Source organism: Pteropus medius, unplaced genomic scaffold (genome assembly GCF_902729225.1).
Source record: "Pteropus medius unplaced genomic scaffold, Ma_sr-lr_union100, whole genome shotgun sequence".
Taxonomy (NCBI): Eukaryota; Metazoa; Chordata; class Mammalia; order Chiroptera; family Pteropodidae; genus Pteropus; species Pteropus medius.
Genome location: NW_024356249.1, coordinates 2,402,287 through 2,416,022, shown reverse-complemented (window position 1 = coordinate 2,416,022; position 13,736 = coordinate 2,402,287). Strand labels below are relative to the sequence as shown.

Below are 13,736 nucleotides of genomic sequence, written 5' to 3'. Positions count from 1 at the left end.
GGACTGGGTGTCTGCCAATACATAAATATACATAATGTATGATTTTCTCCTTTGACTCTGGAATCTAAACAAATGGGTTATATTCCAAAAAATTCCATAAACCCACAATTCTGTATGGTGACCACGGTGCTCCCAAAGAATTTCACTCTAAATATAGAAAGGTATTCCTCTGCAGAAAAATAGCCCAGCAACTTGGTTCTAATATATAATTAAATCCCCCTTAGATACTTTGCAGTTATGTTTTATAGCTTATTTTGAGTGTTCATATTTTATCAGAAAATTATAATTTTCCTCTAAATAGGAGTTTTTATAAAGCTTTTGAATTATGATGGCTGGCTTCATGTTTCAACTATAATTAAAACAGTGAAAAGAAATAGCGAAACTGTACATCATACATGGTTCTGAAGAATGCTCGGTCCTCAGATCCCCCCACTTCCTCATACCCTGCAGCCCTGGAGCTGGGGGATGCTCTTACCAGCTGTGGGGGCCCCAGTTTTGACCACCTGGTGGGAGTAGCTGGTTTAGAAAGGAACAGAATAGCCTGGGAAGGAGGGATGAGGAGGCCTCATCCTTTGCATACGTCCAGACTCAGCCGGAATATCTCCTCCTCCAAGAAGCCTCCCTGACCATCTAGTCCCCTGTTATTCTCACCTTGCCCTATTTTTCCCCTTCACAACACTTTCTCCTGAACAGTAATGATATCTGTTTGTTATTTAGGAGCTTCCCGTCTGCTTCCCCATTAGATTACCAACTCCTCGCAGGCCAAAGCAAAGCCTTCCTTATTCAACACGGTACAGCCAACTCCTTGCACATGTTAGATATTCAATAAATGTTTGCTGAATGAGATGAGTGAATGAATGAATGGAAGAACACAGAAACATGGTGACAGGTGTGCTCTTGGAAGCGGCTCTTTTGGGACATGCTTCTGAAGGACTCTCCTGTTCCCCGCTCCCCTCTGTCTCCATATTCCACACCTTATGTCCCCCCAAACACACACCAAGGACCCAGACACATGAGCCTATCAACTCCTGGCCCCACTTGACCGAGCCAGCTACACAAAACCCATTGCTACAAAGTTCAGACGTGAAATTCCATCCCAGGAAAGACGAGTCCATCCCGAGAAGCCTGGTCCTCTGGGAACCCTCACTGCAGAACACACAGAACTGCAGTTATTCACACAAGGACGGCCACACTGTCACAGGGTAGAACTGGGCCAGCAGAGCTTATCCATCTGCTCCCCGGGGCCCTCAGCCATGAATCATTAGCTCATTATCCCTGAGTCTTTGTACTCTTTTTCTGTATCCTCTCAGGAAAAATACCCACACTCGTTGGTCTCTGGTGGACTTTAAGTAGAGTGTTTATCATGGACCTATACTGCCACCGAGGTGGCTTTGGCTCCCTCGTGTCCTAACCCTCTGCTTGTTGCTTTCCATCAGGCATCGGGTTTGGAATCCAAACCGGTAGCAGACAGCGTGCTGTTTTTACGTGACAAAAGATGGGAAGAGGTCAGAAGTGTTCTAACTTCTGCGTTCAGTCCTGAGAAGCTGCATGAGGTAAGAAAAAACGAAAACTTTCCTCCTTAAGGGATAGGTTTCTTCTCTCCCAATTGTGATGGAGAGCTGGTTCACATTGCATCACTTGTCCAGGTGGCACAACAAAATGCCCTGCCCGCTGGGGCCTTCCGACCTCCCAATTCCACAAAAAAAACACAGGACACTGTCTGTATTGCCGTGCCTTCCATTTCTCCAGCCTCCCACATCTCCGATGCCATGAACGGGCTGAGTCAACAAGCAGCTGAGGCATTCCTGCTATGTGCTGAGACTCTGCCTCAGGCCCTTTGGGAAGATCCAGGAGAAAACTGAAGCAGTGCTCCTCATACTTTCACGTCTAATAGATAACCTGAGAATCTTTTAAAAATACAGATTCTGATTCAGAAGGTCTGGGGTGGGGCCTGAGATTCTACGTGTCTAACGACCTTGCAGGAGATGCGATGCTTCTGAACGGTGAAGCAGCCTTTGCATAGCAAGGCACCAGAGCACAGCTTGAAACAAAGGTGAGCTGTGAGTCAAACCTGAAATGGGAACCAGGTGGCCATGGACTATTGGGGAGGAGTAAAGGGACGTTCCTGGAAGAACTCTAGGGGTGCAGGCAGGCCCCGGTTAACCTGCACTGCCAAGTCAGAGGAAAGAGCAGCATCCACGCCATGCTGCTGGCCCTTTAAAGGCCCGGACTCCCCTCCTTCCCCCACTCAGTGACCTGCCCTTCTCTGCCAGCCGTCTGTCCTTTCTTCCAGCCAAGCTCTCTCGCAACGGATCCTCACTGATGGCCCCGCCATTGCTGGTCGGGCTTTGGTTTCTGGTCCAAATTTTGCAACACCTCAGGAGTGAGCACTCGAGCCCTTCTGATGTGAAGTGGCTAAGGGATTGCTTCACTTTGAGTCCCAGGTTCATGGGCAACCCAGAGCGAGTGACCTTCCAGAGCCAGCCACATCTAGCTGTTCCAAAAATACCTGGACTTGGAGTGGCCTGTCTTCGGCTCGGTAACCGAAAGCTACCCTTAGCTCACACTCAAGATGCTTTGCTCACCCATGTGGTTCTATTTAATTCCTATAAGTCTTAAGTCCCCCAGAAGAGAGGGTCCCATACTTCATAGTTAACCCCATCCAAATAAACGAACTCGGAAACCGGTGATCCTGCCCATTTTCAAAGAGGTTTGGACTTGTGTTTCCATGGCAGCCTGTGGGATCTGAGGGCAGAGGGCGAGCTCAGCTTACAGCATCAGCAAACCCTCTCCTGGCTTTTGCTGCGTGTCAGCCACGGGTTCTAAGGGCTTCCTGCTGGTACTAACACACCTAATCTCCACTACATCCCTGTGAGGTAAACACTATTATTATCACCCTCATGTGACAGATGAGGAAACTGAGGCACGGAGAGATTAAGTAACATGCCCCATGTCCCACAGGTAGTAAGTGGCAGTGCCAAGATTAGAATCCATTTCCAAAATACTCTTAACCTGACTGCTTCTCTTACCTCCGCGTGGTTTTCAAACGGCCTCTGAAGCTCCCTAGGACTTGTCCCAGGGGCTGTATGGCGGGTGGGGGAAGGGGAGCACCTGGGGCCTCTGGAAACCCAGACGACTCAGAAGCAATACTCCTGTATTTTCCCGCCTAAGTTTGGAACCAGGTTCCAGACAGAGGGAATACAAATTCCTTTCTTACCAGTAAAACTGAGAAATGTAGCTGAACGCGAAGGTCGCAGCCCGCCCGCCAGGAGGGCGGCAGAGAGCGCGCATGCTCAGTGCCTTTTTCCCAGGCCCCGAGGGTGGGCTGGGTGGGGGCGGGGAGGGGCGTGGAGAGCAGAAGTCCAGCCAGAAGCGTAGCTCAGCTGCAGCCCTCCTCAGCCGCAGGTACACCTTGGAGTCACCTGGGGAGCTTTGCTGTCTGCGACCCGCATCTACAAGTTCTGATTAAATTGGTTTGGTTTGGCATGCAGCCTGGGTTCGAGGGTTTTTAGAGCTCCCCAGGTGATACTATGTAAACCCCGAGGTGGGAACCACCACTAGGAGAAGGACCCCGGCAAAGAAACGTGAGAAGGGGAGCATTCTGCTTCGTCTGCCGCCATGAGCCCGGCTCCACATTTAACCAGGTTATATACTGAGGTTTCGTGAGAGAATTTGTTTGAGGGTAGGGCCCGCTTCTTTAGAAAGTTGTAAAGCACTGTTTTGACCACCTGGATGAGCTGGAGGGAGGACACCTTTTTACAGCTAGTCACTAACATGTTGAGTCAACCGAAAGAAAGGCAGGAGAGGAGAGGCAGGTGAACCATGGGCTGACATCACTACTTTAAACGCGGTGCATCCTATTTCTTCATTCATGGGTAACGACGGCGTGACAGCACTACAGACGCAGAATCTCATCATTTGTAAAAAAGAAATGGATGAAGTGCATCTGATTGAAAAAAAAAAAGAAAAACTTTTTCTTGACAATGTGTCTTTGAGGAAAAAAAAAAAAAAAGGATCTTATCAGGGTATATTCCAGAAACTGACACGATGCCATTTCCCAAACAAATCCAGTGCTCCTGGTGTCCAAAGTATCTTCTCCTTCTGGATCAGAAATCTAATTCTTAGCGCCTGAATTAGTGGCAGAAAACAGAGTTCCTCAGAGCGGTTCACAAGCACTAGAGGACGGAGGTGCTCATAAATGAAAGGGGGGAGGGGGAGGAAGAAATCTCGTAGACACAGAGTCCCTGGGTTTTGCTTCAGTTCTAGCCCACTGTTTATCACGCACTACCAGCAAACTTAAAATTCCATTGAAAACCATCTTTGTACTCAATATTAGTTCAGTTTGGGTTCTTGAGTTTCCATGTGAAAGATCGCCATTCCAGGGGTGCGGGGGAAAGTCAACTTTCCTTTCTCCTCTGGAGAGTTTAGACCTGGTGGGTTTAAGATTCCTGGGAGACATAAGTAGATACAGTAGGAAAAAGCTGACCGTAGATCTGGCGCTCAGGAGAGAAGGGCGGGAAAGATGGTTGTCCAAAACAAAGACACAAGCGAGGTCACCCTGGGAGCGTGTGGAGCCTAAGAGAAGAGGGTGCTCAGAACGATCATTGAAGCGAGGGGCAGAGGAGAAACCTACAAAGAAGCGTAGAGAAGAATGGCCCGACATAGAAACCCAGGAGAATGGGGACGGGGAAAGCATTTCAAGAAAAGAAAGAGGTGTTGAATGCTGCTTAAATAGAAAGAGACACGAGAACTAAAAAGTGTGTGACAAAGATAATATTTTTAAAACATTAACTCAATGTATGTGTTTCATGCCCCATAAATCGTGTCCCCTGTGACATTCTCTCCCCCACTGAATTCATGACGCTCGCTGCCTTCAGAAGGAGAGAGTGAATGCCGTCCCAGAACTAGGAAATTGTCGTTCAGTTTGAAACTGCACGTTAGGCTCTCTTGGTCCGTACTGAGACAGTGGTCTTGGAAGCCAGGCTTTGTTAGGAGAGTAAAGAGTTTTCCTAATTCCCAAAGCAGCTTTGCATGTGAAGGTTTGGGGCTCTGAGCATGGACTCTATACCAAGGTGTAGATAGGAGGGAGGATATGAGAAAGGTATGGTTTCTGTCCTACAGGAGATGGATGGAGGGAAGAAAGGGGAGAGCAGGCTGCCACACATTATAGCGTTCCTGACTTCCTCCTTCTCTAGCCTATGTGAGCCCCCTGGTATCTGGATGCTTCTTGGACTTTACCCTCCCATGGCCTTTGCTCTGGTATTCCAACCAAGGACTCATGACCAAGGGCTGCACCAGAATCACCTAGGGCCCTTATTAGAAATACGTAATTCTATCTACCCCAGGACCTGCAGAATGAGATTTCTAAGGGTGACTGGGCATCTGTGCGTTATAAGTTCCCTAGCATGGTTCTGATAAGAGCTAGATCAGAAAGCACTGGTGTCATGTCTTCATCTTAGCTCCTTGTCTGACTAACTCAGAGCTGCAGCTTCCCCAGGCTTGAAGGAGCTGGGCCCCAGAACCCCAACCCTCTTCCCTGCTTTATTTTTCTCGGTAGCACTATCGTCAGCTAACTTTACTTATTTCTTTATTGTTAACTATACAGAACTAGGCACCTAACGGGCACTCAATAACAATCAGATGGATGGATGGATGGATGGATGGTGGATGGGTGGATGGGTGGATGGGTGGATGGGTGGATGGGTGGATAGGTGGATGGATAAAGAAAAAAATCAAAGAACCAGGAAGCTTTCCACTGAAGGATACATGTTAAGACTAAGATAAAAGAGAAATCATTTTATCAAGGAAAAATTAAAGAATGACCGATTGTTGGCTGTCTCTTTAGAGAGTCGCCAGTATATACGTATATAAATAGAACAAGCAGGTCACAAAGGCACAAAGAGGAAGATGAAGTACACAGAGGGCCTGGGGCAGAAGGGGCAGAGACGGAAGAAGCTCGGAGAAGCGACAGGAACCTGCACTCTTCTCAGTTGCTGGTTCCTAAGTCAGTTTCCCCAGAAATAGCTTTGAAATATCAATATCTCCAGTCATATTCTGAGTTTGCACCTATCTTTTGGACTTTTATTACCAAACTTCAGACCGTATTCTTGAAATCAAGGTTTGTTTTCCCTTGAAAGTCGGAGGCTTTTTCCTTCAGACACCTTGGCAGCTGAAACTGCTTTACCACCTGTGTCTGTGTCAATATTCATAAGGCACTATCTTTATTTGTGTGGATATTAGGCTGCCACGATCAACAATACTTGAGAGTTATTTTAAAATCAGTATTATATCATGAATCCATATTTTTACTTAAAATAAAATTGGTTTTCAGCTTAAGTCCTACCAGGGATAATACAGAGAGATAGAGAACCAGAGAAAATTTGATTGACGTGTGCCTGATTCCAGAAGAGACCATCAGAATCATAGCCCAGTGACAGACGAGTTATTGAGATTTATATTAAAGGATGGTTGGGCCATACTGGGAAAACAACTAATGGTTTTATTAGGGAAAATTCTGTCCGATTAATCTGCCAGAGTTTTCGCCCTGTTCCCTAAAGGACTGATTTTTTAAAAGAGACAACCAGCAGATTTACTTAGAATTTTTTTTTTTACAGATTCTTTTGCTGGACTCTTTACCAAGAACTATTAATGAGTCACCCTGGGATTGTGTAAAACTTTATTATGGGTCAGGAAATAAATAGATTTAACTTTAGGAGACAAAACTGGGGCTAAATTAATTCTTCTCTGAGGGAAATATATAAGTAATGGGATTCCCTGGGGACTCCTGTTAGCACTAATTTTATTTTTAAATTTTTATAACTCATCTGAAAGAGGGAGAACAGCAGGAAATCTATACATTTGTGACTTCCTTTAAGCTCTTCTGAGTTGCAAAATATTAAATCGATTGGAATAAGTTGCTAAGACTGTACTAAGATTATATACATTAGCACTAAAGTGACAGCTAACCTTCAGTATAAGCAAGAATAAAATAATACATTGAGGAGAAAAGCACCTAAATTGTACTTATATGATGACGAACTTCGAGCTACAAATTACTGCCAAAGAAAAAGATTTGAAATCACTGAGCACCCGAAAAGGCTCCGTGATCATACAATTCAGTAATATATTGCAAAGAGTCTTCCTAGAGATTCACTGTGTATCTTAGCATGTGAAAGGCTTAGGAGTGACCTGCAGCAAAACAAACAATCAAACAAACAAAAATGACCTGTTTAATTTTGTTTATTCTGGGCTCAAATAAGTTTGCAGTAGGTGAAAACATGGGTAGATAAAATCCACTATTGGGCGCCATGCCTTTGGAGGCAGATTTCATGTGGAACTCCATTTTCAAGTGCACCTTGAGCAGGAACCAAGCTTCAAATTGGATGGACCACAGATCCAATCCGATACAGTGGCTCATATCTTCCCGATCATCAAAGCCCAATAGACGTGATGGACATTTCCTCATTCTCCCAGAAAACTAAGCTGGTGGTGACCCACTGAGCAGGTGTAAGAAAACTGGCAGAGCCTAGTTTCATACATGAGAGCCTAAGGTTGTGTGTGTGTGTGTCGCTCAAGAGTAAACGAGCCAATCACATCTCTGTGCTTGGAGACTCAGTTAAAGAAAAGTCAGACCAACAGGGAAGGCTGGTATCTCTCACAGTCACGGAAAATCCACCTTGATGCCTCGGTTTTTCACTTTCATCCAGATGTTTCCTGTCAGGAAGGCACAGTCAATAATGTATGAATCTTAACGGCGGAGGCAGATGTGGTTATTATTCCCTCTCGGCCTTTCTTGCCTTGGAGAAGATGTGTTGCTTGAGAATGAGTACAATTTTTAAAAATTTAAGTTGATAGAGCCAGCTTATGAGTAAATGCACAGCTACGAACATTTCAGTGCAAAAGTCTTTGCAGAATTACAGTCATCATCACGGTTTAGTTTGGCCTTTAAATTTTCACTGTAAACTCTCAGACGATCACGCACAGGGGCTTCTAAATCAGAACCCAGTCTTCCAACAATGTTAGAACGAGCAGCTTTCTCTCGGCTGTATCGGCGTCCAGCAGTCTATTTTGAATATTTGCTTTTATTTCTTAATCCTTCCAAACAATGAAAATGAAAGTCATTATAACCAAGTGTGGCTGTGGTGATAAATACTTCAGAGTCCAAAAATACATTGTCCCTGCCTGACCGGTTGCCCATTTTCCAGAATGTCTGGGTATTTATCTAGCAGCAAGAGACCATTATCCTGCGACACAGTTGTATTCCACTGACACCTAATATCCTAATTAAAATCGGTATGATGATGGACTGTTTAAATTTTGGTGAAAATGTTCCTTTTCCATTTGCATTTAAAAGAAAACACACTCCTCAGCATGGGTACCCCATCCTGGGTTATAATTTGGCTTTCCTTTGCCTGAATCATGTCACTCCGACTCGCCGCTGGTTGTATCTAAAAGAGCATCTCAATGTGCCTCCCAGCTTGGCTGTTGCCTGGCAACACCAGCAGCCACCTCCTCATCGGGGTGAGTTCTAATTGGTCGCAACTCTTGACAGGAGCTACTGACTTATTAGAAAGGACACTTGATTATTTACCTAGATGGCTAAAGCTGATACATATCAGCAGGAAATTTTGCATCAAAGTAAGTCATGGATGTTTTTAATAGCTGGGTGGAAGAAAGAGGTTATAAGTTTTGTTAACTGGTATTAATTTTACATTTGTTAGTCACCAGTATAGAGCACTTTCGGGTATTAATTTTTCTCTCTTTTTTTTTTTTTAACAATATGGTTAAATACCACTTCCCATCCCTATTAGCCGACCTATATTTATTCAGAAAATCTCCCTCTGACATCAGTTCCAAAACAACCTTGCCCACGGGTCTAAGAATGCCAATTAGAATGAAACATTAAACTCACAAAATTCAACCAATTTTTATTAGTTCCTGTCTGTAAGGGGTTTATAATGTAGTAGGGCAACAAGGTGCCCGCCTTCCTACATTATTACCAAGTAGTGGAAGATGGTGATAGCTCACGTCCTCTATCAAGCATCAGAAAGCATTCGGGAGGCGAGTAGCATTGGAACTGAGCCCTGAAGATGTTGCTGAGTTCTTACAGAGAGAGATGGCGTGCTGCAGGGGGAATGAGCTGCAGGAACAAAGGCATCTGGACAGCAAGTACAGGGTGTGTTTGGGGAATAGAAGAGCACAAATCGGCTGGAACACAGAGTACATGCGAGAACTCACCGAGAGAAAACTGGAAAAGTAGGTTGAGGCACATCCAGTCAGTGCCACGGAGAGTGCTTGGTGCAAACTTCTCTGGAGAGTGAGGAGCCATCAAATATTTGGAAGTCGTGGAGTGAGGAACAGGGGTCCCGTTTCAGCCATTTAGCTTCCAAGATGCCAGACGTCCCCAGGCCCGTGGGGCTAACACTTCTGGAGCAGCAAAAGACAGCCACAGGTCCATAACTCGGGAACCTGTCACCTTGGCCCCAAGGGGGTGGCTCCCAGGGGCCAAATTTTGATCTCAGGGTGGCAACCTCCACTCATGCTCTTTTCTGAATCCCATCCATGTGTAGGGCCATCTCGGTTTAGAAATACAAGGTAGCATACCAGAGGCCCCCTCCAGCCCTCTCCCTGCTCAGGAATCGTGTCACCCCCTAGCACTTGGGCTGTCTCCATTGTCCACATTTCCAGAGGCTCCAGAGGCTTGTTCTTCTTCTTCTTTTTTTTTTTTTTTTCCAAGTTCATGACATCAGAACTGCATGGAATGAAATTACAACCTGGAAGTTAATTAACTGAGGAACAAAGGGAGCGTGCATCCCGATTTCGGAGAGGAAAAAAAAGCAGTAAGCCAGGAGTCAGAGGATCTGGTGTTCTGATTCGCACTTTTACTAAATTATTTGAGCATAAAAATAACTAGAGACTGCCTTTTAGGTCTTTTTGTAATACTAAAGTCAATGTGCGAAAGAAATGCAAAACGGCTTTGTTAGGGGTCTCACGTGTTAGAGCAAGTCCACGAGCCCACTGATTGGACCCTTTACTGCCCTAAACTAGGTGCTTGCCTGTTCTTTCCATGGTCCCCAAGCAACTGTCTCAACCCGGTGCTTAGTGACCTCCTTAGAACCCCAGAATGTCCATGGACAGGGACTTATAGCTCATTGCAATTAGCCCCTCATTTGGTGGATAAGGACCTAAGTATAGAGAGAGCCAAATGATTTGCCCAGAGTAAGAAGTAGAGCTACCATGGGTCTCAAGTTCATTCAGGGCCAGCTCCCAGCAAACTGCACCACACTGATGCTAAGATAGAGCACCTCGATCTATTGATGTTTCTTGGATACCTTCCATGTCAGGGCCCTCAGAGAACATTCAGTCAGTCAGTCATCACGTAGATATTTCTAGAGCATCAATTGAATGTGTTGCACTGTGTTCATTCCTGATAAAATACCAAGAACTTCAAAAATACATGACAACACACAAGAGTTGCTACAAGATAGGGACACTGAGCGTGCATTAGCTATCTACTGCTGCGTAACAAATTACCCCAAAACCTAGCAGCTTAAAATATCAAACCTTTGTTAGCTCCTAGTTTCTGTGGGTCAGGAACTGGCATGGCTGAGCTGGACGCCTCTGGCTCAGGGTCTGTCTCTCTGTATAGTCAAGCTGCCAGCCCGAGCTGTGGTCTCATAGGAAGGCCTAACTGGGAGACAGTGGGGCTCTGAGTTTACTCACGTGGTTCTCGGCAGGATTCAGTTTTTAATGGACTTTGGAAAATAGGGTAAGAAGCTTGTCCTATGTCCTTCAGTCAACAGGAAACTCCAAAGGGTTTCAGCAAAACATGGCTCAGATAACAAGTGTTTTTAGAAGACCGATCTGGGGACTGTGTGCAGGATGGACTGGAAAGTGAAAAGACAGGAGGCAAAGGGCCCAGTAGGCAGTTTAAAAAAAAAAAAAAAAAAACACAAAAATTTAGTGCATCTATGTGCCAGGTGAGGTACTAAGATACTAAAATACTAAGATACTATAAGATACTAAGGCTATAAAGATACTTAAGATATGGTGGTTATTCTCAAGAAGCAGGATGGCAGCCATATTCCAGGTGACAAGTGGCAAAGCCTAAATTAGAGTGGTCACTGGGGAAATAAAGATGAAGAGACAGATGAAAGAAAGTGATGATAACATGGCGAGGCAGGAATGGGTGGGTCCAATGGGGTGTTGTCTGTGAGGAATGAGAGAGGATAATGCCAGGCATCCGAACCAGTCGGAAACATGGGTGTCCCCGAGATCAGCGGTCCCTAATCTTGTTGGCACCAGGGACCGGTGCTCCTATGAGAGTCTAATGCCTGATGATCTGAGGTGGAGCTGAGGCGGTGATGCTAGTGCTGGGGAGCAGCTGCAGACACAGATGAAGCTTTGCTGTCTTGCCTGCCACTCACCTCCTGCTGGGTGGCCCGGTTCCTAACAGGCCATGGACCGGTACCAGCCTGCAGCCTGGGGCTTGGGGACCCCCGCCCCAGAGGACGGCTACCATGCTTGGGAGGCTCATCGCCATCTAGTGCTCAGCTTCTTTCATATTATGTTCCTAATCTTGGTCATGACTTTTCAAGGGAGCTGTTATTATTCCCATTTTTTCAGATGAAGAAATAGATTCAGTGAGGTTAGGTCCCCCAACTGAAAAGTGTCAAGGAGAGGAAACCTAATAATTGGCAGTGGCTTCAAGTGTTTGCTCTCCCCTGTCCACGAGTATTTAACAAGATCAGATTCTTAGCCTCGAGGAAGGAAACCTCGAAATTCTGGGGCTCACCTACGAGGAGAGAAGGAAGCCTCTGAGCAGGGGAATTTCTTAGCCTTTCTGCATTGTTATGCTATAAGTTGTCTCTTATGCCCACTCATAAAGCTCTCCCTACCTTCTTGAATCAACTCTACTGCCCTCTGTCTCCATCTTGACTCAGAATTCCTCAGACATATTGATAAAGATTCCGTTCTTTTTTTTTTTTTTTTAACTGGGCACTTAGATTATACAGTAAACTCCAGGTAAGCAAGGACTTCCCTCTTTGGGGATTTCCTTCCCAGGCTGAGGATGGTGCTTTACCATTGATGGTTACTGCTAGTTACCAAATAGCTGGCAAGCCATACACTCAGCACCATCTACAATGAAGGTCACCAATGTGAGAAATGACAGAAGCAAAATGGGAAACATTCTCCCTAGGCTTGGCTGCTGGACTGGGATCTCCAAGAAGAAACCATTCTTTAAAAGCCTAAAAACAATCACATTTTATCTGATTATAAGTGTAACATATATGCATTATGAAAAATGCAAAAAAAAAAAAAAGACATCACTCATCATCCCACAAAGAAGACAAAAATGTAGCATCGAAATGAGTCTTTAAGATCTGCGTGATAACACTGCGTTCATCGGTGCATGTGTGTTTGCACAAGCCACCTATGCCTGCTTGTCTGCAAATCTAGGGGAATAACTGCAGGGCTTGTGGATTGTATAAAGATGATTGCAAACCCATCAAAGAGAGCTTTTGTTTGTATGCAACTCGTGTAAGAGTAAATATCCTGTAACTGCTTGTGTATAATGCAAGGGAGAAAAACCTGAGTTGATGGCTATTGGCTAACATACAGATCATGCTCTACTGTCTTATAATATGTTCTCTGCATAGCTTTTTAAAACATTTTTCATATTCCATGCCCCATCTCATATCACATTAACCCAAATAAAAATGTCATTATCCATTCAGTTCGACAGACAGCAGGCAGAGTGTGGTAGAAAATTACAATCATGCCAGCCAGCAACAAAGAATTCTAGTCACAAGCACGTAGAGGAACTGGTGGGCAGCTGGTCCAGCCCCTCTTTTGCACTGTCCAGGCATACGACTGGGTTCAGTATGGGCGAGCCCCTCTTTATACACAGAGCATGCTTCTGAAGGGTTGTATGTAAATCAAATTTTATGTTGCATCCCATTTTTGTAACTTAAGGAAGCTTCGAGCTTGATATCTGAAGAGACTTCCTTTCAAACAGTATTTTTTTTTACCATGTTACTTATTCCCCTAAAATAAATCTACAAGATATTTTTGCATATGGAATTTTATTAAAGCAGAGTTTACTTGTACCATTAACTTTATGAAAATAACGGAAAGACTACAGCCAGTGAAACCAGTCATAGAGCTGATTCATGGAAAAAGACCTTGTGAACCTCAATATTTGCCTGTGTTATGTGTCTTCCAAAAAAGTCAACATAACCTGGCTTTGTGATTGACGAGCAAGGAAATGGTCTACTTAGCATTTACGGTATTGCAGCTGAAATGCCATGTTCCCTGTGTGGAGCCGCCTTTAAGAAGTGACATACCTGTAGTAGATAATGTTTTAGAACTTTTCCCAATGCCTTGAGACTTTACGAGCAAAGAGTGGGCTTTATGTAATCATTAAAATCCAATCATTCATTTATCCGTTCATTCATTCAACAAATAATTACTATGTGCCAGGCACTGTTCTAGGTGCTGAGGACACAAAAATGAGCAAATGAACAAAAATCTTCTCTGCTCTCGGGAGCTTACATTCTAGTGTCAAAAAGGCGAATTCCAAACATAGATAACACTTCAAAATACATTTTCCACAAGAAATGTTCAGGACAATGTATGACAGCATGTTGCTTTAGCTATAATGTTAATTCTAGAATGCACACTTGTTAAAATGAGTCCCCTCAGCATTTCCAATTTGGTTGTTCAAACATACAGTG

At 44.6% G+C, this 13,736-nt stretch overlaps 1 protein-coding gene across 4 annotated transcripts in view; it reads left to right on the top strand.

The window, feature by feature from the left end:
- The window catches only part of TBXAS1 (thromboxane A synthase 1), a 130,323-nt gene that overhangs the window by 68,183 nt on the left and 48,404 nt on the right, over nucleotides 1-13,736 (top strand). For all 4 annotated transcript variants that reach the window (XM_039860825.1, XM_039860824.1, XM_039860822.1 and 1 more), the window contains one exon: nucleotides 1,437-1,553. In XM_039860825.1, the coding sequence (XP_039716759.1) occupies nucleotides 1,437-1,553 (117 nt within the window). The remainder of the gene's footprint in view (nucleotides 1-1,436; nucleotides 1,554-13,736) is intronic.